Raw genomic sequence first — 25,354 nt, 5'->3', positions numbered from 1 at the left:
ACTACTGCACTGCAGCCTGGGCATCAGAGCAAGACCCTGTCCCTCCATCCCCCAATAAAAAGAAAAAAGAAATTCCTGTTTTCTCAATGTCAGGGATTCTTTTCCTCCTCTGAAATAGTTTGTATATGCCATTCAGGTGGCAATTAGTCATATTGTGCCTTGTGACATATCCTCTATTTTTGTCATCAGGTATTTAAATCTTGACTTTTTAAACTTTTCAAGTGCTTACATTGTCTTATCACCTAAAAGGGTTTAGAAACTCCTTAAAAGCAGAGATGACCTGGTATTACTTAATAATAGCAGGAGACTCAAGTATCCCACACAAGGTAGGCACTAGTCAATGTGCTTTGTTTTATAGCTTTTAACTCTTTTAATTATAAAAATACAACATCTTATTCCCTCAAAGGATTGTGCGCAAATGAGTGGGTCTGTGTTTGATACAAGCTGATAAACATGAACAGGAAGGAAGAGCAGGCATTTGGGGTAGTCGGGCCAGGTTCAAGCAAGCCCAGTCCTTGGGTACTCCACAGCACAGCCTCCTGTCCTCTTCTTCAGTGAGGAATTTATGCACACATGAGGAAATAAGCTCTTCACCTAAGTTACTGTCAACATTTAATCTCAATACAGATTTTATAAAATTGCACCCAGGGGAGTAACCTCAGAGGTGCTGACATCAGCGAGAACACCTGCTGCAAACCTGGGCTCAGGGCCTGTCCCACGGCCCCCACCCCAGTCATCTCTAACCATTGGTGGCCCTTCTCCTTTTCCCTGAAACCATGTTTCCGTCCCACGTGAATATGCGCTTCTCTCTCTCCTGTTTTTCCCACTGTGCCTGCCTTCCTCCTGAATCTGTCCTCTCCTTCCTTTCAGTCTGCTTCCCTACCAGCCCCAATTCTGCTGGTCGCTTTCTTTGTTTCTGGTACTAGCTTGTCACATGAGTCAAAAGACAGAAAAAACAGACTCATATCTAATATTGACAAGCAGTATTGCTGTTTTGCAGGGGTAGTAGAGTGGCACTGCTGATGCTGAACAAATGAAGGCTGGCAGGCAGAGGTGGGGCAACTGTACAGCGCTGAGTACAGGCTGAGAGTGAATAAGCCCACCACACTGTGACTTGGGGTGACTGGTCAGGCCACATGTCATGCTAGCTCCAGGCCGTAATGAGAGGCAGGGACCAGACTAATGGGCAGGAGAGTAAACTGGAGCGAGGAAGTGGCGAGAGGAAGCATGAACTAATGAAAACAAATCCAGATCCACTGGGGGCACAAAGACGACTCAGTTCTCTCCCCCCAGGGCCCACAGGATTCAGCAGGGCAGAGTCTGGAGCACAATGACTAAGTGTGTTGCTCAATCTGCCATAGGTGATGGGCAAAGTTTCACAGGAGGTGGCAGACTGAGCCGGCAGTGACTGACGGGTGCACGGACACTAGCCTAGCACCAAGTGGCACAAAAAAAGAACGCAGTCCCTTCCCTCTGAAGCTTACAATCTAGGATCCCAGAGAGGTGTGCAGGGAGCATGTTGAATACATTAACTGAGCAAAGAAAATCACCACAGGGAAAGGTTTTTAGAAGAAAAGGGTGTTTCATACCAACATCTTTATGGATGAGCAAAAAATTGTCATTAGTAATCAGGTACAAAGCAGTTAACAGTAGACTAGGGAAGGGCAGGAGGCTGAAGGTTTGATTTTAATTTTATCATCCACTCTGGGAGGGCAGGGACTGTATCTTGTTATTATTTTCAAGTTGTCTGAATATTACATGAAGACACTGGATGAACACTCCGTAACTGTGAAGAGGAAACCCTTGCTCCCAGGAGGCCTGCACTAGCTTCCCCTTGCCTGACAGCCAATGGTTCCTCTATTCACAGCCCAGCTATCCACTGCCCACGAAATATGATTTAAAACCTGTCAAAAAGTACATTTAGAGAACAGTTCATTTCAGTGGGTTTCTTCAACGAAGTTCCACACCAGCCACCACAGGCTCACGTTTCATTAGTATGCATTCTCTTTGTTTGGGGTGTAAGGCGTAACAGCCCATGACCACAGAGAACAAGGTCCCAGTCCCTCGGGCAAGAGACCCACCTGGTTTGCTATCCGTCCGCGGGTCCATGATGACAAACTCCGGCCGCAGCTTGCTGACGCGCCGCCCTTTGAGGATGGGCACAAGCCCGCCCAGGTACTCCAGGTAGAGCGTGTAGCACGGGCCGCCCACCTCTGGGTCATCCTCTGTGCGCTTCATGGTGCAGTGTAGCCGCTCATTGCCGGCTGATGGGTAGCTGACAAAGTCTCTCATGTTGTTCGGATCTGGAATTGGGGGCTGCAGGACACAGGAAGAAAAGGAAGAGCTGGGACTCCAGAGAGGCACAGAGAGAGGGAAAGAGAGTGAGCACGGGGGCAGGTCAACTAAAAACACCACTGTTCCAGAAAGAGCACAGGCTGGGAGCCTGGGGAGAGGCTAACTATGTGGTGTAGAACAGTGATTTGCAATGGTAGGAGCATGTGAGAATCTCCTGGGAGCTTTCAAAACACATCTAAACCAGGATCCCATATCAGACAATGAAATCAGGATCCATAGGGGCAGGCTTGGGCACCTGTATTTTCCAATGCTATATAATACACCAGCGTTGAGATCTGCTCGTGTAGAATCAATAGTGTAAGGCAACTTGGAAAAACAAAAACAAAAACAAAAACCAATAGATTCTAAAACTTTGATGTTTCAGGAAAAAAGTAACCAACAAATGGGTCTGCTACTTAGAAGAAGAGAGAGACAATACAAAAGAGAACCACTTGGGAAAACCCAAGGTTAGGGGGACCCACACTTAAACAGCAACTGGCAGATGCATTCTACATGCTACCTTCTAGAGTTCCCACTGGTATGAAAGGTTGCTGACGCTGAGCGCTGGCTGGCGTGGCTCTCCTCAGCACAGTGCCAAGAGCTGGCCCTAGAACTGGGGTGGGTCTGATCCTGACTGTTCCCCTAACTAGCTAGGGAGCAAGTTACTTAACTTCTCCTAACTTGTTTCCTGCTTCCTTAAATGGGAATAATGGCAGCATCTGTCAGGAAGTCAGGACTGAACAAGACAGATTTCTAAAAATTAACTGGTATAATGCTTAGTATATAGGAAATGCTGAATAATGGTCACTCCTTTGATCATCAGAGGGACACAGAAGTCAAGCTAGGAATACCAGCTTTGCCATGAGAAAGATAACAGCCACCACACAGGGCAAATCTCTCATGGACATGGACCATGATGCTTGGACAGACTGCAGACCTGGCAGCACATGACAGGATCAGGATCCTGCACAGCTGCACATGGCCCCATGTGCTCACTCTGGTACCCTCACCTGTCTCTGCCCTGGCTCTGTGGGGAGCCAGCACAGGTGAGGGAGGAGGAAGAGGGAGGGGTAGAGGGCTTTACCTTGATGGTGGGGATGAAGGCAGTGGAGAGGTAGGAGCAGAGGCGGGGGGGCAGGGTCAGCTTGCTGACGTCCTTGTCCTCACGCAAGGTGCTGGCGATGGCCTGCTGGCACAGCAGCTGCAGGCTGGACACCCGGTGCTCCACACGCACCACGTACAGGGCTGGTCCTGATGCCATCAACAGCCTCGAGTCCCGGTGACCCCAGCAGATAGAGATGATGGGACGCTGGCAGGAAGTGAAGGGAAGACAAATGCTTAAGCTTTTGCTCTTGTGGGAAGCAAAAAGGGATAATGCATACTTGCCTCGAGCAAAATAAAATAAGCTGTTTTGAGAATACTGGTTTTAAAAGCACAGTAGAGAATGTTAGACACTATATTATGAAAATTCAGTATATTTATTGAAAATTGGCTAGAGGGCTGGGTGTGGTGGCATGAGGCTGTCATCTCAGCATTTTAGAAGGTCAAGGTGGGAAGATCACATGAGGCCAGGCTGAAAGACCAGCCTGGGCAATATAGCGAGATTCTCATCTCAAAAATAAAACAAAATAAAATAAAAGCAATTAGGTCCCCAGGCCAGAGCATTAAAGCACTGTAATAATTTTGTGAAGTTCATTTACCTGTATTATATTTCATTTAATTTGGGGTCACAAAACCCAACTGAGCTCTGGGTAGTAAGGTTTCTACTAGTAGGGCAATCACCTTGTGGGGCAGTAACTCATATTCCTTACTGAAGGGCTGGTTATCTGGATTCCCAAATTACCCAGGGGTGGGTCCCATGGCTTGGGGAGGTGGTGATGAGGTAGACCAGAAAGCCCTTCCCTTCTGTCCAGAGTCAAATCAACAATGGACTTGGGCTTACCAGCTGTGTACCTGGGGGCTACTCCATAACCCCTAGAAGCCTCCCCCTTTTCTCATGAGTCCAGTGGGGACCCTGTGAGGATTATAGGAGGTGATGAAGTCACAGCCCTTCTGGGGCCATCACAGGTTATAACCCACAGTCACTGCATTTTCAGCCTTCCTTGGCACTGACAGTGTAGGGAAAGAAAGCTCTCTGGAAAGGTGATTGAGGAGAACACGGTTCCTGCGGTAGCCTTGCTAGGGTCATGGCCATCATTATCTTAGGCCAAAATGCAAATATGCAAGTTAGAAAATTCTTATAATAATAATAAAAAAAAAAATCCAAAGCTCAGGGTGCCATCTAGCCAAGGGAAAAAGAAAGGTGAAGGGTTGTGACGGAGAAGCAGCAAGAGATTTGTTCATTCCGATCCAGACAGATGGAGCGCTGATGATCATTCATCTTCCCTTTCTACCATAGGAGGCCAAGCAGCCGCAGGGTGGGGTGATGGTCACAGCCCCCAGGGGACGGCCGTGTTTGTTGGCCAAGGAGTCTGGAAAACTCAAGTCTAGGGGCTTCCGGGACACTTCCAGGATGTGTCTCCTTATGAGATGATTCCACACGGGAGGTAGGCTCCACACAAGGGGCCTATTAACTTCACAGAAATACATAATCACTGCTGAAGACAGGGCAAACCAACACACAAAAAATGTACAGAAAAGTTTCTCTGGTATCATCAACCCCCAAAAGTACAGGTTAGGACAGAGGCTCTATTAGTACCAAAATCATGCTTAATCTTAAAGATACACTGCTGTCCCTTTACCCTTGAGCCCCCTAAGACAATATTCATAACTTAGAGCTCAAGTCACAAAAAAAAGGTTTTATTTTTGTTTTTAACTTTTAGGTTCTGGGGTACACAAGCAGGTTATGTAGGTAAACTGTGTATCACAGGGATCTGGTGTACAGGTAATTTCGTCACCTGGATAATAAGCATAGTACCCGATAGGTATTTTTTCTGATATTCTCCCTCCTCCTGCTCTCCACCCTTAAGTTGTTCCCCTTCCAGTATCCATGTGTTCTTGTTATTTAGCTCCCGCTCAGAAGTGAGAATATATGGTATTTGGTTTTTTTGTTCCTGTGTTAGTTTGCTAAGGATAGTGGCTTCCAGCTCTATCCATGTTCCTGTAAAGGACATGATCTTATCCTTTTTTACGGCTGCATAGTATTCCATGGTGTTTATGTATCACATTTTCTTTATCCAGTCTACTGCTGATGGGCATTTAGGTTGATTCCATGTCTTTGCTATTGTGAATAGTGCTGCAATGAACATATGCATGTGTGGGTCTTTATGACAGAACAAATATTCCTTTGGGTATATACCCAGTAATGGGATTGCTGGGTCGAATGGTAGTTCTCAATTCTTTGAGGAACTGCCACACTGTTTTCTACAATGGCCGAACTAATTTACACTCCCACTAGCAGTGTAGAAGTGTTTCCTTTTCTCTGCAACTGTGCCAACATCTATTATTCTTTGATTTTTCAATAATGGCCATTCTGACTAGTGTGAGATAGTATCTCATTGTGGTTTTGATTTGCATTTCTCTAATGGTTTGTGATGTTGAGCATTTTTCATATGCTTGTTGGCTGCATGTATGTCTTCTTTTGAAAATGATTTGTTCATGTCCTCTGCCCACTTTTTAATGAGGTTGTTTGGAAAAACAGTTTTCAATGAGCATAACCTGACTGGCTGCAGAAACATCAGACACTTCTTCCCTCTAATTTCCCATTCCTCTTGAGTCCAGCTATCTGAAAGGCAGACACTCTGGATTTATCCTCTGCCCCCCTCCCTCCTAGTTCTGCTTTTCATAGTAACTATCTCTGTATAACAGCTGATGACATATTTAATATAAAATTATCATAAGTATGTGTCTCTTATATCTTTGTACCAAGAACTTAAACCACTCACACAGACCTTCAACTAGATGAAAATCAGCTCTGTTACCTTTATATATATAATTACCACCCATCATGACAAAAACAACCTTGTCTGTAAAACTACATTCCAACAGTAAGCACATCAAATGCTTACAAACCTGAATTCACTGCATCCGCTCTACTCTCCCACACGAATAACATTATTCTCATCTAACATATGAGGTAAGAGAGGCTAAGGGAGGCTAGGTACATTACAGCAATAAATGGTGGAAGAGCTGTGATTCTCATCCCTCCCCAACTCCACCGCTGGTCCTCATCTTACACTACATGGTGCTGGCTCTCTGAAGTGCCAGCATATTGATACCACAGCCTAAAGAATGTGTAATACCCCACTGAAAAATTTAACTATCTGTCAATCACATACAAAATAATGAGCCCCAAATGGCCCCTTAGTCCATTTGGTCAAGGCTACTTTACTCAGAAACAAACCAAACATTGTCTATAGAAAAGGCAAATAGACAAGAAGAGAAACAGGCTGTTTACACAGCAAATAAATGATCTGCTGGGTTCATCACAGCAGAAAAGAGCCCACAGGTAATTAGCCAGGTAGCATTGTTAGATAACAGGGACCACAGTCGCTGGCACATCTGGAAGGTGAGGGAGGACAGAGTGACTCCAAACCAGGTAGCACATTAGCTCGGATGACTTAGAATTCTCAGCCAAGTAGGAGTGAGAAGACTCGCAAGATTAAAGGATAGAACGCTAGAACCTGGGAGAAAAAGGACTGAAATTATTTAGCCTGGAGAAGTGATGCCTGCAGCATCTCAAAGGAATAATTATTATCTGGGGCAATGTTACCAGGAAATTCCCTCTTCTAAGAATGGGACAAGAATACCAGCACAGGAATTTCTATTACATTAATTAGGGTGCAGCACTCATTTACTTGCCCAAGTCAGTGAAAACTTACTCTGGAGGAGGGCGGGGCGGAGATGCATTGATTTAATTTAATTTAGTTTGTGTAGCATATAGTCCATGTAAGATGATAAAGCAGCAAAATGGCAAAGATGCTGGTATCTTTGCCATAGTAATTTTTAAAGCTGTGCTAGAAAAATGGGGAAGGAGTGACAGATAACACAAACTGCCCCTCTTGTCGGAAGACTCTGAGTCCTCACTGACCTGGGGAAATGAATGCCTGTGATTACTGTTTGGTCAGAGGTCAGGCAGCAGGGTATGACTTCTCAGGACCCCTGTAAGTTCACAGAAAGTCCCTAACAGGTCATCTTACTTTTTAAAAGTCACATTTCTGCTGGTGTTAATTTTTCTCTGGCTGTTTACTGGTATTTCAGCCTATAAAGCCCTTGCTACAAATGTTCTGTAGTTTTCACAAGAACAAGAGTCAAATGGCACTAACTGCACATGGCCACAGACACGGGGCGGGGCGTTCACTAATGCTAGTCCTAATTTCGCTGCCTCACAATCATCGATTTCCATCACTCTGTCCTCTAGGTTCACGGGTGATGGCAGAACATGAACACACTGTCTGCAGGCCCACAGATCTCACCCATGCTGAGTATATCTCCTCCCTAGGAACCTCCACCTACTGGGCTGAGCTGCAGCACAACAGCACAGCTCTTCAAAGCTCCCAGATTTATGTTTTGTTTGAACAGCTGCTGTCTGCTAGGGAAAAACTCAGTTGTAAGTTTGTGGTCTTAATCTCTTTCTCAAATCCCATAAAATGACTATTTTTAGAACTGATGGCTAGAACTGTGAAGCAGATGACATTCAAATCTTAATTTGCATAGGAAGGTTCACATATTTTGCATGTCTAAATCCAAGGCAAAAGTGCAAGAAATGGAGTTGTATTTCAGGGAGCATGAGTCTGGTGGAATAGGGAGAACACTTGCTCAGCTGGAGAGGATGCACTCTAGGCCACAGTGCTGGAGGCGAGTGGCCCCTAGAGGGGCAGGCTTCTCCTCTGGCTTCTCCCTCTCAATGCTGAGGCTGAGTCCTGGAAAGGAAAAGGGGCAGGTCGGCTCTGCCTCACCTCCCACCATGGAGTATGGCAATCGAGGCCTGGTGCCAGATCCTTACTTGCCCACCTCTCCTCTTGCTACTACACAAGACATGCCATGTGTCCAGCCAATCATTTTTTTAATCTACTGAGCTGTTAGTCATTAAATATTTGCTAAATGTATACAAATGGACAGATACATGCTAGTTATAAGGGGACTGACAATGAATCAAATACATTCTCTGCCCTTGTGGAGTTTATATCCTGGCGTCGCAGGGAGAGAGATAAATACAGGTTAAGTATCCATAATCTGAAAATATGAAATCCAAAATGCTCCAAAATCTGACTTTTGGAGTGCCAACAAGATGCTCAAAGGAAATATTCATTGGACTATTTCAAATGTTCATATTTGGGATGCTTACCTGATACAAGGCAAATATTCTGAAATTTAAAAAAAATCTGAAATCCAAATCAATTCTGGTCCTAAGCATTTCAGATAAGGAGTACTCGACCTGTATCTTAGTATCTGTGACAGGAACCGCCTAAGAACGTGAGGTAGTGAAATTCCATGAAGTAAAAACAGTGTTGAAAGAGGGCCAGAGCAGGGGCAAGGGGGTCTTTTTGAAGAGAGGAAGCAGGGAGGCTGCCCTGGAGGTGGTTTGAGCAGAGGCCTGGCTGAGAGGAGGAATCTATTTAATTGGAATTGAAAGCTTCCTCACTATATTACTATTTTTGTATATAGCAGTGAGTTGGATAGAGTCTTCTGAAACTGTAAAAGGAACAAAAACCAACTCCACTGGTCCTGGACAGGGAAAATCAGGCAGTGCAAGCACAGGGTTTCTGGATGACTGAGGGAGGCCTTGGGCTGAGGACTGGCTACCCAGCCACCGAGGAGGCAGATTCCTGGGACAGTCAGAGGTTCTTCAGCCTCCCTCTCCACCCTTTGTTTTCTGTAGCTCTCCCTAAGAAGGATGGGGGATCTGTCTTGAAGGAAATGCACCTAGTAGGATGAAATGTTTTATGATTGTACAAACATGTGCAAAATAGTTCACTTTAAAACAGATGAAGGGCCAGGTGCCTATAATCCCGGCACTTTGTGAGGCTGAGGCAGGAGGATTGCTTGAGGCAAGGAATTCAAGACCAGCTTGGGCAACACAGCAAGACCCTGTCTCTACAAAACAATTTTTCAAAATTAGCTGGGTGTAGTGGTGCACACCTGTAGTCCTAGCTACTTGGGAGACTGAGGCAGGAGGATCGTTTGAGGCCAGGAGGTTGAGGCTACAGTGAGCTATGATCATGCCACTGCACTCCAGCCTGGGAGACAGTGAGACTCTGTTTATAACAAATTTTAAAAAGTCCAGGTGTTATGGCTCATGCCTGTAATCCCAGCACTTTGGGAGGCTGAGGCAGGAGGATTATTTGAGATCAGGAGTTTGAGACCAGCCTGACCAACATGGTAAAACACCATCTCTACTAAAAATACAAGAAAATTAGCTGGGCGTGGTGGCACACGCCTGTAGTCCCAGCTACTCGGGAGGCTGAGGCAGGAGAATCATTTGAACCCGGGAGGCAGAGGTTGCAGTGAGCCGAGATCGCGCCATTGCACTCCAGCCCGGGCAATAAGAGTGAAACTCTGTCTAAAAACAAATAAACAAACAAAAAAACAGAATAAGTTGGTGATCGGTCACCATCAAACTACGTTGGTTGGAGCCACAGACAATTTTAAATACAAAGTATAATCATTTGGCCACCAACTAAATTGTAGTAATAAAAGCTAGTTCAACACTCAAGTCAACCAAATTTCAGTTTTAAAAGAACACAACCATCCTTGTATTCTGTAAGCAGACAACACTCATGGAAGACTTTCTCATCTACTTACAAGACAAAATGGGAAAAGCACAACGGGGGCTACTTCAGGAGAACAGGCAGAGTTAATCCCAAGTGAAAGAAAGCAAGTCTATTTTTACTATAGGATTCGCCTCCAAGAGTACAGAAGTCCATGATCACACATGCAATCTCTTATTTGATTTTTAAATTCCCATACCCATCTTTTTCCAACTTCTCCTCTCTTAATTTTTTACCCAATATCTTACATCAACAACTGAACCTTACAGAATATAGGGTGACCTCTCCACTGGCCTTCAATGCCAGAAGTCCATAAAACAAAACAAAAACCTGGGCCTAAATTATTGAAGCCTACAAACTTCAGTCAGTAGTGCTAACTCTAAACACCTGTTACATTTTCAGATATGCAAGAATAGATAGAGTCACAGATAACAGCTAACGAGATAAATTACAGAATTTTACATTACAACATGTAGGACAGAAAGGAAAATAAATCATAGCATATTTCCTTAGAAGAGCTCCAGCCACAAGCATTGCTGTTACAAGTAAATCAAGAAAATCAATTTTAAAGCTGCTGCTGCTGCTGCAAGTTCGTCCCAGGCAATGGCTTTGTACGCAATAACCTACAATCTAATTAACTTGGAAATACATTATCCAATCTAAATTGCATTTAGTTCTTTTTATAAGCAGTCCAATAAATCGCCTAACTTCCTTCCTGCTATAAAAATGTCCCTGCCTTTGGACTCCTTGAATAGCACAGCATAGATCACATGTGATTTTAGAATCATTAGACAAGAGTTAAACTGGTGCTAAATATAATTAATATTGTACTTGATTTTTAATGGCATCATTATTTAACCTTCTATTATTGAGACAATTTTTTCAATGGTTGAAATGGACCCTCAATGAAAAAAAGAATCAATAACTTACTGAAATGCTGAGGTACCGTAGGGATATCTATCTTTCTTCAAAGGAAGATCAGTCAGGGCCTTTTCTCTTATTCCTGAGCTCAAACAGTTTAAATTCAGGATCCATGTTAGTTTCACGTGATGGCTGATGAGAACTTCCGCAATGGTTAAGGCCATAGAACCTTTACTACAGTCTAGGCACTGGTCAGAAAAAGGAAGCCGGGACTGAGGAATATCCACTTCCTGAGCTAAAACGGCGGGAAGGACATTCCCTGTAGAGGGAACACAATGCCAGCAGGAAGGGGGCCCTAAGTCAGACGAAGTGGGGACAATGCTGAGTGTGTTTCAGCACTTGAATTCACAAATATTCTAATCATAAAAGCCTTATAAAAAGCCAGCATCAGATTGATTATAAATGTGACATAACTTACAGGTTCAAACAATCGACAGAAAGATGAAAGAAAGCCTACGTTGACACCAGTCCATCCATAAACCCACCGAAGAAAGATTTACTAATACCTACTATGTTTTAGACAATGAACTGGCAGTGGGGACACAAATAGAATCAAGGTAATCTCTCCTTCCTTCAATCCCAAATCCACAGGAACTCTAATACTTAAGTTTGTTTAACCAATGCCCTGGCCTCATACATATGGCCTTAACTCTGTTCTACTTCAGGGTTAACTCAGAATGACTTCACTTCCAAAATAGAAATTTAAAGTCCCTATCCAACCACAATTTCCCATTTTGTTTGTATCACCTCCTCTTGAACATGTCTTTTTATGACTTTACACTTCCTAGCCTCAGGTCATGAAGTATCTAACCACTGATGCCACGGCTGCCCAATTCCACAGTATCCCTAGCAGTTTCCTAGATTCCTTCGACTCCTTGGCCCTCCTACTACACTCACCTTTCCAGTTCCTAATTTTAGGCAATCGGTACTACTGACTCTAGGATTACAGTGAAGGCATGGACATCACTGACTCTCACTTTAAATTTATTATCCGGTATGGCAAGTGGATGGTACTCCATGGCACTCCTGCCGAATCTTCCCTGTGTTTTTCATCCTGCCTTTAGTTTACTGAGAAGACTGGCATTGTCCTGTAGTGTGTGTGTGCTTTGGCTCCCTCCTTTACTTAAAAATCCTTCATCTCTTTCTACAATCTCTCCTTCCTTTCTGTCTCTTCTAGATTAAACCTCCGTACTGCAATCAAACCCACATCTTCCAACTTGCAGTGGGCTCTTGTAGCTTGCTATTCTTTTTCTTGCTTCCTTATGTCTTCTTTATTCCCCAAAGACTTATTAATTGTATATGAACACAGTCATGCCTCTCCATTTCAAGTTACCATCCTCTCTCTGCCTTCCCCTCAAACCCTGTCAAAACAGTAGTTTACATGTGCTGCCTCAACTTCTTCACTAGCCGCTTAGTCGCCAGTTCTTCATCTTGGCTGTCACAGCTGTATCTCCAGCACATTGAACAATGCTTGGCATATAGATGGCTCAATAAAGATCGACTGAATGAACAAAAAATCTTTTACCATGTGACCTCCATCACTATTCCAGCGAGACCATTTTTGACCTTAAAACTTCCAAATCCATTTTTCATGTCTACTTTCAACTGTTGTTCTTTTGTTTGACATATTTCCTTTAATGGTTCTCTGTGACATTCCTCTTCCATCTCCTTCCTTCTGCTGCTTGTTAAATGAAGGCTATCACTCCACAATCCAAAGTTCTATGCTTGGTCCTTTCCCCATTTCCCCTCTTTCTATTCATTCCTTTGACATTAAATCCATTTCATTTCTCCAACTATGGCCTCCTTGTGGATGACTCCAAATATCTATCTCCAACCCAATCTCTTGTCTCAGTTCCAGTCCCACATCCCCAAACGCCTTCCACCCTTAGAGATATGGCTGCAACAGTAACTAAAATGGTCTGCTTTTGGCCAGGTGTGGTGGCTCAGACCTGTAATTCCAGCACTTTGGAAGACCAAGGTGGGCAGATCACTTGAGGTCAGAAAATCAAGACCAGCCTGGCCAACATGGTGAGACTCTGTCTCTACCAAAAAATACAAAAATTAGCCAGTGCGGTGGCACACACCTGTAGTCCCAGCTACTTGGGAGACAGAGGTGGGAGAATTGCTTGAACCCAGGAGGTGGAGGTTGCAGTGAGCCAAGATCACGCCACTGCACTCCAGCCTGAGTGACAGAGTGAGACACTATCTCAAAAAAAAAAAAAAAAAAAAAAAAAAAAAAAAAAAAAAGGTACGCTTTCACTGGTACTGACCTCCTCCTCACAGTCCTCCAGAAGCCAAATCTCTTATAATCTCTCTGAACACTGTGTCTCTCTTCCACTCTATTTTCACTGTTCTGGTTTTTTGTCCTGATTCCTTCTTACTGAGATAACGACACTGCTGTCAGATTAGTCTCCCCAAAGCCCTGTCTCACCTCTCCCTTGCTCATAAAATAAAAATACAAAACAAAAGGCCAAATGAAGTTTAACATCTTGGCCAGTGCTATGCATGGTCTGAATGTGTGTCCCTCCGAAATTCTTGCTGCAATCTAGTTCCCATGGTGGTGGTATTAGGTGGGGCCTTTGGGGAGTGATTAAGTCATGAGGCCTCCGTCCTCACAATGGGATTAGTGCCCTTAGAAAACAGGTTAAAGGGAGGTTCCTCCCTGCTTTTATGCCTTCTACCGTGTGAGGACACAGGCACAAGGTGCCATCTATGGAGCAGACCAGACACGGAATCTACCAGTGCCTGGATTTTGGACTTCCCAGCCTCCAGAACTGTGAGAAATAAAGTTGTATTATTTATAAATCACTCAGTCTAAGGTATTTTCGTATAGCAGCCCAAACACACTAAGACACATTTGGTCCTAAGACACTTTTCTAGTCTTACTTCCTGTTGCTGCCCCTTACATAATCTATGCTATAATCAAACTGTATTCTATTTCTAAAAGCAATTTACTATTAATTTTTTAAAAAGAAATTATGTTATGATTGCCAGTGGCTAAAGAAACCAAGAGATAATGTAAATGGCAAATAATCTTAAGTTATCTGGTCCTTGAAATTTACATAATGTTGGGGTTCAATCAGGCTGGTGGGAAAAAGATAGTTATAGAAATAGACACAAATCTTCTTGGAAGGCTGAGAAGTTTGCATAACTTCGGTGGGTAAATTCGGTAAAATATCTGGCTGAAGGTGAACTGATCCCTTTACCTTTAGTTAAACAAATTAAAATAGTAATAAAGAAAGGCAGAGTAGTTTACCTAGCTTGCTTGTTTACTCATAAAATCTTAAGACTAACCTTTGATGTACGGAGTTGCTTAAGTGCTTTTTACTTGGGAAGTCCACAATGTCAATTACCCTCTAATGGTGTTGACTCAAGCTTTTTTTAATTAACTTACTGAATAAATGCGAGTCCGACTAGCTGATCAGGGTCGAGTGGCAACTGTTTACAGGACTCAGCAGGGAGTCTGTAAGCGGCTCCCACACACGCAGCTGGACTGGCAAAGCAGAATTTATCTGTGTGTCAGTGTACTTCATTCATCTGTTGCTGGATGAGGAGTCTGCAAGGGACAGACTCCCGGCAGCTGGTGCCCCCTGGAGGAGAGGAGTGCTGCCCCAACATAACTCACCAAGTAAGGCAGAGCAGTAAGATACAATGCTAAGGCTCACTGATTGATTCAACCAGTATTTACTGAGACTGCCATGAGCCAAGATCTGTTCCAGGCATGGTGCAAAGCTTGGAAGAAAGGAGGCATCTGGTAAACTGAGAAACAGAAAAGTCCAGATTGGCAGGGTCAGAGGAGGATGGAGTGGTAAAAGCTAATTCTAGAGAGGATGGAGGACCAAATTATGGTGATCTTTTTAAGGCACAATGAATTTTTTTAACTTCGTCCTAAGGACAGTAAGAAGCTACTGATCTGACTTGTGATTTTACAGACTGTGGCTGCAAAGTGAAGAACAGTTTAAAAGGGAAAGGCAGGCCAGGTGTGGTGGCTCATGCCTGTAATCCCAGCATTTTGGGAGGCTGAGGTGAGTGGATCACGACGTCAGGAGTTCAAGACCAGCCTGGCCAACATGGTGAAACCCCATCTCTACTAAAAAAAAGTACAAAAAATTACCCAGGTGTGGTGGCATGCACCTGTAATACCAGTTACTCGGGAGGCTGAGGCAGGAGAATCACTTGAATCTGGGAGGCAGAGGTTGCAGTGAATGCTGATTGCAACATTGCACTCCAGCTTGGGCAACAAGAGTGAAACTCCATCAGAAAAAAAAAAAAAAAGAAAAGAAAAGAAAGGGAAAGGCATGGCTCAAACACTGCAGCTAAGATGAGGGTGGCTTGGATTAAGGTGGTGGCCAATGAAGACAAAAGGATGTAGACACGAAGATATCTAGGAGGTAAAAATACTCACTGGGATTCAGTGGACAGGCTGACTGTGACTTCTGGCTTGAGCAGCTGGACCACGACCTGAAAAAGGAGCATTATCTACGTGGTGGAGTGTTCTGAGATTTGGGCATGTTGCATGTGCAATGCTTATGAGATGGCTAGTGGGTTTGTGAAGTAAGCAGGTGGGTCTATACAGGCCTGTTTCCTTAGGCTTCAGACCTTCACTGAGATTGGAATTAAAGCTGTAAGAGTGGTTGAAACGGTCTGAGGAATACAGAGTGAGAAAAGAGATCAGGCAAAGGTGGAAAAATACCCACAAAGGGCAGGTGTAAGAGTCCTTTCCTCCAGGTTATCAAAGCACCAGGTAAATCGTTCTACTTCAAAATCAAAAGCATTTCTGTGTCATCACTTGTCTGTCTTCCTTCACTAGCTGTGAGCTCCTAGGAGGTATGGATCACGTCTTCCTTGTTCAGCTCGGAAACACCAGTACTCAGAGCTCAGTGCCAGCCACACAGTAGCTCCTCAAAATATCTTGGCTGGATGCTTGAACAAATGAATGAACAAATAGGCTTATTTGCTCAAGGAGATACTATACTGCCCAAAGACATAGTTTAATCCCACTTCTTAAAAACAAAAACCCAAATAACCTGATTGAAAAATGGGCAAAGGACTTGAACAGACATTTCTCCAAAGAAGATATGCAACAACATCATTAATCTACATTATTAATCCTAAGGGAAATGCAAATCAAAACCACAATGAGATATCACCTAACATCCAAGAGGATGGTTACTCCAAAAAAAATCCCAGAAAAATGACAATATTGGCAAGGATGTGGAAAAACTAGAATCCTTGTGTAATGTAGTGAAAATGTAAAATGGTGCAGCTTGTAAGCCAAAAATAAAATCCTAAGTTCCCTATCGACTGAATGGAGCCTCTCTTGGCCAAGGAAACCCCAGAAAAACTTTTAAAATTTCCTAGCTATGACAGAAAGGGAGGTTGGACACACCTCATTATACTCCCCCCCATCTGGAATTTAGGTCCAACTCACCTGAGTAAAAGTTAAAATAGAGATCATAAGACTGACAAAAGACTCTTGATGGAAATAAGTAACAAATTCTAAACAATACCTAAGGTCATGCAAGGCAAGCCTTAAGCCATGCCTACAGGCCATCAATCTCACTAAATGGGCCATATTTTGGCTGACTCTGACATAGCATCCGAATGTTTTAACTTAAAATATTCCTTTCTGCTGACTCCCAAGTTCTAGATCAAATTTTGTTGCTTTAACTAACTAGATTAAAGAATCTCTGAATCTACCTGACTTGTATACTCCTCTACTTCTCCTGGCTTCAAAATATTCCACATTTTCAGGCTGAGCCAACGGATACCTTCCACATGTTGATTTATGTCTTTGCCTGTAACTCTTGCCTCCCTGAAATGCACAAAACCAAACTGTAATTCAACTGCTTCGGGTGCACTTTCTCAGGACCTCTTGAGACTGTTTTGCTGGGCCAGGGTCACCCATACTGGCTCAAAATAAACCTCTTTAAAGTATTTTACTAGTCTTTCTGTTAACAAGCTGCTATGAAAAAACAGTATGGCAGTTCCTCACAAAATTAAAAATAGAATTACCATATGATCCAGCAAGTCCACTTCTGGGCACAAATCCGGAAGACTTGAAAAGCAGGGTCTCAAAGAGATATGTGTACACCCATGTTCACAGAAGAATTATTCACAACAGCCGAAAGACGGAAGGAACCCAAAAGTTCATCAATGGGTAAACAAAATGTGGTATATACATACAATAAAATATTATTCAGCCTTAAAAAGAAAGAAAATTCTGACACATGGTACAACATGGATGAACCTTAAGGACATTATGCTAAGTGAAATAAGCCAGTCAGAAAAAGATAAACACTTGTAAACCAAAAATAAAATTCTAAGCCACCCAACCTACAGAATGGGCCTTCTTTTGGCCAAGGGGATCCCAAAGGAGTCTAGAAAACTAGTTCAGGCTGGGCGCGGTGGCTCAAGCCTGTAATCCCAGCACTTTGGGAGGCCGAGGTGGGCGGATCACGAGGTCAGGAGATCGAGACCATCCTGGCTAACAGGATGAAACCCCGTCTCTACTAAAAAATACAAAAAACTAGCCGGGCATGGTGGCGGGCGTCTGTAGTCCCAGCTACTTGGGAGGCTGAGGCAGGAGAATGGCGTGAACCTGGGAGGCGGAGCTTGCAGTGAGCCGAGATCGTGCCACTGCACTCCAGCTTGGGCGACAGAGAGAGACTCCGTCTCAAAAGAAAACTAGTTCAGGCTATGACAGGAAGGAAGATTGGACATGGTCCTTATATTGCCCCCATCCCTTTGGGGTTTAGGCACAACTGACCAACATTAACATTAAAATAGAGGTAAGACTGATAAAACTAAGACTCTTTGTAGCAATAAAATACCAAATTCCAACCTGATTCTGACATAGCATCATACAACGGATGGCGGGCCTAAAGGAAATCAAAGTATTTTACCCCCAAATATATTTTGTTGATATGTTTTGAAACGGCAAAACCTGCAAATGGCAAAACCCTGCAAAATCATCTCTCCTGGGGGAAATTTGCATTTTGTAGAGAATGTCCTTCCTTTTCTAGGTCTTTTCTTGATCCAGGAGACATTTAACCAAGAGTCTAATACCTTTTAAGGTCTGAAAGGAGACATTTACCATTTATTCACCGTGAAGCCTGCTACTTAAGTGGTTTCATCTGCATAACAAGAACCTTGGGGCCGGACGCAGTGGCTCCTGCCTGTATTTCTAGCACTTTGGGAGGGCAGATCACAAGGTCGGGAGTTCAAGACCAGCCTGGCCAACACAGTGAAAGCAGGAGAACTGCTTAAACCCGGGAGGCGGAGGTTGCAGTGAGCTGAGATGGCGCCACTGCACTCCAGCCTGTGGGACAGGGCAAGACCTCCGTCTGGCAGGGCGCAGGGAGGTTGCGGCGGGGAACAAGAACGTTGGCTTCCACAACCCCCTTACCTTAACTCAAGCACTTGTTTCTCCTGACTTCAACCCTTTAGGCAAAGCTTAACTCTTTCAACCAACTGCCAATCAGAAAATCTTTGAATCCACCTGTGACGTGTGTGGCCCCATTTCAAGATGTCCTATCTTTCCACAGGTTTAACCAACATGTGCCTTACGAATACTGATATATGTCTTTGTCTGTAACTTCTGTCTCCCTGAAACGTACAAAACCAAGCCGTGACCTGACTACCTAAGGCACATATTCTCAGAACCTCTTGTGACTGTGTCCTAGGCCACGGTTGCTCATATTTGGCTCAGAATAAACCTCTTTAAATACTGCACAGAATTTGGTTTGTCAACATGTTGCATAATTCCACTTACATGAGGATTGTAGAGTCAAACTCATAGAAAAGATAGTAAAATGGTGCTTCTCATGGACTGGGAAGAGGGAGAAACAGGGAGTAGTTGCTTAATAGGTAAAGAGTTTTCATTTTGCAAGATGAAAAGGTGCTGGAAATTAGTTGTAAAATAATGTAATATATTCGACACTATAAAACAGTACACTTAAAAATGGTTAAGATGATAAATTTTATGTTATATGTATTTTACCACAATTAAAAGAAAAAATATATTTAAATATTTAATGCCTGCATCTAATTACAGATTTCCCCATATCTGCTATCCCTGCCTCTCTGATGAGCTGAGTAATGTTAGGACACAGATTCTTGTTTATTATCACCTCCACTGTCAACTCCCTCCCAGGCATGCCTCTATTACGCGCTGCTGAGAAATAATCCTCCACTATAACTGACCCAAACATAAGGTGGCCTAAAGATTTCTGGGAAATAAAAACAAATAGAAAGGGGGCCCATCTGTGTATACTTTCTTAAAGACTTCTAAGCTTTTAAAATTACTGCTTAACAAAAAATTTAGTTAAAATATAAAGGTTCATCACTGGCGTAACAAACACAAAATCAGAGTGTGGCAGGCTTCAGGACATGCTTCCCAAATATGACCGTAGGAGACCAGAATAAGCCACCACAAATCTGCCTCTTTGGCATAAGGATAATTTCGAGCTGGTTATTTTGAGATACACATAGGGTAAAGACACAGGGTAGGCCAGGAGTGGTGGCTTATACCTGTAATCCCAGCACTTTGGAAGGCTGAGGCAGGTGGATCACCTGAGGTCAGGAGTTCAATACCAGCCTGGCCAACATGGCAAAAACCCATCTCTACTAAAAAAAATACAAAAATTAGCCGGGCGTGGTGGCGGGTGCCTGTAATCCCAGCTATTCAGGAGGCTGAGGCAGGAGAATTGCTTGAACCCGGGAGGAGGAGGTTGCAGTGAGCCAAGATGGTGCTATTGCACTCCAGTCTGGACAACAAGAGCAAAACTCCATCTAAAAAAAAAAAAAAAAAAAAAAAAAAAAGGACACAGGGTAAACTCCTCAGAGTTACCCTTTTGTAAGATAAATTACATCTATAAAGAAAATCTGGCTGTGGTAAGAGCTAATTCTAGAGAGGATGGAGGACCAGATTATGGTGATCTTTTTAAGGCATAATGAATTTTTTAACTTTATCCTAAGGACAGTAAGAAGCTACTGATCTGACTTGTGATTTTACAAAGACTGTGGCTACAAAGTGAAGAACAGTTTAAAAGGGAAAGGCAGGCCAGGTGTGGTGGCTCATGCCTGTAACCCCAGCACTTTGGGAGGCCAAGACGGGCGGATCACAAGGTCAGGAGATCAAGACCATCCTGGCTAACACAGTGAAACCCTGTCTCTAGTAAAAATACAAAAAATTAGCCAGGTGTGGTGGCGGGCGCCTATAGTCCCAGCTACTGGGGAGGCTGAGGCAGGAGAATGGTGTGAACTCGGGAGACGGAGCTTGCAGTGAGCCGAGATTTCCACGCCACTGCTCTTCAGCCTGGTGAGACTCCGTCTCAAAAAAAAAAAAAAGAAAAAGAAAAAAAGAAAAAAAGAAAATCTACACATGTAACGGTCTCTCTCGGCACCAGGAAGAGAAGGATGACTGGATTTCTGGAAACTTAAAAAAAAAGAGAAGGCATTGGCTTAAATCTGCAGAACGAACATCACCCTTCTTTCTGTTTCTGTGAAGCATTTGAGCCTGTAGTCTAAGACAATTTTTTGAGCTGCTCTAAAGACTTACTCATTTCTTTGGGTTAACTCCCGTGTATGCAGGAGATGTACATGTTATTAAACTTCTGTTTGTTTTTCTCTTGTTAATCTGTCCTTTGTAACGGAAAGTCCTGCTAAGAACTCACTAAGAGTAGAGAAGAAAATTACTCTTCCTTTCCTAAAAGTGAATAAGTGAAGATTCAGCAATCACTTCTGCAAGTTTCCGATTTCTACTTCAGACTGATAATAAACACCAGCTTACTCTGCTTCTTCACTATATGCTCATTTGACTGGGAAATGGAATAAAGCATGCTGGTTAAAAGGCAAAAACTGCTTTCTCCCTTATTTCTCCTGGTTTAAACACCACAACCTAACTAAGGTAAAAAAAGATGAAAATAAAATTTGTCAACAATAATTATAATAACCCATTCACTAGTATTTAACAGAAATTGGGGGAATACCAACATAGAGATGCCACTCCCTGAAAGCAGATACAGGTGAAAATTTACTTGTTTCCAGAGAACATCCTTACCTGCACGAGAGTGTCCAGTGTGAAGATGTGCTCCCCACGAACATTGTAGAACTTGACCATGGCACTCTTCAGAAGGGGGCCATTGGGAAGCTCACCAAGCTGGGTCTGCCGTTCCATCCCAGCGACTGCCAGCAAGTCCCCCTGTGTGCACCACTGGGCTACCACCTCTGAAACAGAGGAGAGAGGGTCAGCACAAGGACGCAGCCGTCTTTAAACTGTCACTCAGCAAGGCTACTGTCTTCAGTAGTTTAACAAATACAGACACTGAGCAAATGTAACAAAAAATATATTCATGGTTTTTTCTTTCTTTTTTTTTTTTTTTTTGAGATGGAGTTTCGTTCGTTGCCCAGGCTGGAGTGCAATGGCATGATCTCGGCTCACTGCAACCTCTGCTTCCTGGGTCCAAGCGATTCTCCTGCCTCAGCCTCCCGAGTAGCTGGGACTACAGGCGTGTGCCACCACATCCGGCTAATTTTGTATTTTTAGTAGAGACGGGATTTCTCCATGTTGGTCAGGCTGGTCTCGAACTCCCAACCTCATGTGATCTGCCCGCCTCGGCCTCTCAAAGTGCTGGGATTACAGGCGTGAGCCACAGTGCCCAGCCCATATATTCATGTTTTAGCTCATGAATACAACCACCCATTTCTCTGAAGAAGATGGATTCTATTAAAAACAGGTGTTTGTCACATGAATGGAAATTGTAGTTTCCTGAAACACAATCAAATTAGGTAGAAATCATGATATAATAAAGTTGGCATATTAAATATGTATCTCCAATTCCAGTATTTCCATAATGAGACTTGTAGAACTTCCTTTTTCTTTAAAGAGAAAGCAAGACAATAAAACCTATGAGTGTATATTCATATAAAGTGCTGGTCCCACTGCCGTGTCCTCCACTCCCAGGGATGACTCAGAGAGTTTATAAATGCCAAAAGTAAAAAACACATCGAAAACAAAGCTTTAGTTTATATTCCTTTGATTTCTGGGCACTACTGGGCAGATAAGGTTCACACAAAGGACACACAAGCATATGAGAACGCTGACTCTTATTCGCCATTTGATGATGTTGTGGGGCTTAGAAAAGAAAATACCCCTGCTGGGAGACAGTTTTTTCAGCGTAATTTCCACACTGGAAATTCAATGCCCACTTACAAACTACTCAGTGACTATAAGAAATAGCTATTAAAAGGTTTATCTTATCCCAATGTGAGCAATTTACTTATTTCTTGCTGGTAAAACAAAAGCTATTAGTATTAATAAGATTTATGACATTTTTTTTTCTCCCTAAGACCCTAAAATCGTAATCTGGTTTATACAGAGATCTCTGAAATCTAGAACCAAAGTGGCCCACTTTGCAGAGAAGCTGGGTGGAACTTAAAGAAAATGCTCTGCCCTGATGAGCACATATTTCAGAGGTGGGGCTAGAATTCAGTGGTCCCCAGGCTCTATCAGCACACACATTACAATACCCCTTATTCATGCATGGTCATGATTTTGATGCTGCTACCATAACATTCTGAGGTGGCTGAGGCTCTTTCACCTCTGTTGAAAACTGGAGTGTGTCTCCTGGGACAAGACAGGTTTCCAGACCCAGGGAACCCAGGACTTTCTCATGAAGTTAGCTGCAGAGCAGAAAGTAGGGAGACAAAGGGCTGAGCCAAAGCAGTTACAGATGAATAGAAAATGGAAAAAAATCTGTCACAACCAGGAAATGAAAAATTACATAAAAGAATCAAAAACATCCTGGTGAATCAGATTCTTTTACGGGGCGGGGGTGTGGGGGAAGCTAGAGGATTCGTGCACATACTAAATGCGCTCTGGGCATTCAATGCCTAGGTCCATCTCAGGGAAAACCCTGCTTGTTATCAGGAAACTGAGATGACATTCTCTGGAGAGCAGCTTTGGGCACACAAGGCAACCAAAAGGCAAAGCACTAACATAAACAGTCAAAGTAGTAACAAAGACGACGGTGTCTCAAGCTTCTTAGGACAGAAGCATCATTGCAATATTGTAGAAATAAAGGTGATGACATGAAATTTCCAGAGCTCCTCATCTGAACCGCACCATTCTTGTATTTATTTTTAAAATAAGATTTTTTTGAATTGTATTGCAAGGTGGCTTTCCCCAACAGAAAAGTGGGTTGTTGCCTCTGCAGAGTTGACCTAGACGATGATGCTTTCGGAGACTGCTCAGGGACTCAGCAAGCAACTTGGGGCACTCCCCATCTGTCTACGAGATGGGCTCTATCTGAGGCAAGAATGAATCCAAATGTTTACAAGTTAACTCTCAGGCACTTCCTTTTTTTTTTTTGAGACAGAGTTTCACTCTTGTTGCCCAGGCTGGAGTGCGATGGCGCAATCTCAGCTCACTGCAATCTCTGCCTCCCAGGTTCAAGCGATTCTCCTGCCTCAGCCTCCCGAGTAGCTGGGATTACAGGCATGCGCCACCATGCCCAGCTAATTTTGTATTTCAGTAGAGATGGGGTTTCTCCATGTTGGTCAGGCTGGTTTCAACTTCCCAACCTCAGGTGATCCACCCTCCTCGGCCTCCCAAAGTGCTGGGATTACAGGCGTGAGCCACTGCGCCCGGCCAGGACTTCTTTTAATGCAGATGCAAAGTTATAATGAGATTACTGTCATCTGCAGAGGTGAATGACTCTTTCAAAAAAGATTAAATTCTATACAAATAATGCCATTTCTTGTTCCAACGATTATGGAGCTACATGCATCAAGTGATATAGCAACATATGTGAACACCTCTGATGATTTAGCATAAAGCAGTCCTGAGCCACATGACAGGCACAGCCGTGACCAGGGATTCTGGCTATCTCATAAAGTACTAGCAGGAAGAACTCAGCAGTGGGACTAAGAAAGAATAACCCTGAATTGTTCAGTGTCAGCCAGGAGTATGCGAGTTTTCTGCAGGAGTTGAATTCCTAGGGTAGGAATTTAAAATTTTCAGAAATTAGTGGGAAAATCAAAGTAAAAGAAAATACTCATTCAATTTCTACATGTCACTATGATAAAGAAGAGGAGGATACAGAAGCCTAGATATAGTCAGGACAGAACTTTTTTGTTTCAGAAACTTTTTGTAAACGATGTCTGTCTTATTTAAAAAATAATCCCCAGTATCTTTGCCCAAGACTTCCATAGTAATTTTGCTTGAATCTCTCATTTTTAAATTTGTTTCAGAATACAACCTAAAAGGAACAAACTAATGCTCTACTCAGCAGGCCTCTTGTCCCTTTTCCTAAAGCTCGTGGCCCAGAGTCTCTAATCTCACCCTCACAGGCAACGGGGAGTTCCGGAGCACACAAGAGGCCCGTACTCCGGAAGCATCTATGTTTCTCAACGATTTTGGGGGGTGTGGGTTTTTGGTCTCTAACAGATTTTACACAAAGAAATTCAGCACACGTACACTATTCTTTAGCCAGAAAATCTTATGGATCTTTTTTGGTAAAAGTCTGGAAGGTTATATGAAGTCAGTGAAAATGTAGTTCTTTTGTGTTAACAAGAAGCCCTTGTGTGGTATTACTGGGTCAGAAAGAGGCAGCTACATTTTAACAGAAAAAGAAAGATGTGCTTATCAAGCACCATATATATTGCAGCTACTGTTTGGAGTCTGCAGTTATCCAGTCCTTTTTCCCTCAGATTACCATGTGCATGATTCACCTCTTTATTAGTCATTAGACACGCATGTTGTGTATTTGCATACACACGTGCATATGCAGCAGTGGGGGGTGGAGGAAAGAGAAACTAATTAATTAGCAAAGTGTGTGATGATAAAATAACAGGTACTTTTTTTTTCCCCCTTTAAGAAGTATGTTTCATTGCAAGGCCCGAAAAAAAGGGGCATGTACTCAATGAGGATGATGTGGGCAAATCTTATCAGGTCTGCCCGCAGGAGCAGATGGCATCAATGACTGAAACTACCTGCCTCAAAAATTCCCTCCTCATTTTCTCAGCGTGCTCAATGAAATGATAAAAAGAGAAAATTCTGCAAAACAAAAAAACAAACAAAGTCCAGGGGTTGGAGCTTTTAATTTCAAGGCAAGTGTGGGATGAAATGAGTGCCTCTGGGAGCCTGCTTTGCCACTGAGGGATGAACTGGCTTGGGCAGAAAATTCCTGAACTCATAATTGAATTATTTCTACTCAGGAAAAGAGTAGAAGTCATAACAATGGGTAAAAACCCCAAGCAAAATGAATAATTCCCTGCTTATTGCGTGATGAACAGAAGTCCCTGTTCTGAAGGAACAGAATCTGAGGAAGGCAGAACTTCCTCAGCAAACCACTGCCAAGCAAACCCAGAGCCTATCCCTCCCCACA

The 25,354-nt window shown here is 43.2% G+C and overlaps 1 protein-coding gene across 1 annotated transcript in view; it reads right to left on the bottom strand.

The window, feature by feature from the left end:
• TULP4 (TUB like protein 4) overlaps positions 1-25,354 on the bottom strand; it is a 289,361-nt gene that overhangs the window by 29,208 nt on the left and 234,799 nt on the right. The window contains exons 7-9 of the mRNA XM_015137047.3: positions 21,028-21,194; positions 3,419-3,643; positions 2,082-2,316 (exon numbers count right to left, since the gene is read on the bottom strand). Of these exons, the coding sequence (XP_014992533.2) occupies positions 2,082-2,316; positions 3,419-3,643; positions 21,028-21,194 (627 nt within the window). The remainder of the gene's footprint in view (positions 1-2,081; positions 2,317-3,418; positions 3,644-21,027; positions 21,195-25,354) is intronic.

This window comes from Macaca mulatta, chromosome 4, assembly GCF_049350105.2.
Source record: "Macaca mulatta isolate MMU2019108-1 chromosome 4, T2T-MMU8v2.0, whole genome shotgun sequence".
NCBI classification, from domain to species: domain Eukaryota; kingdom Metazoa; phylum Chordata; class Mammalia; order Primates; family Cercopithecidae; genus Macaca; species Macaca mulatta.
This window is presented reverse-complemented; position numbering and strand designations above follow the sequence as displayed.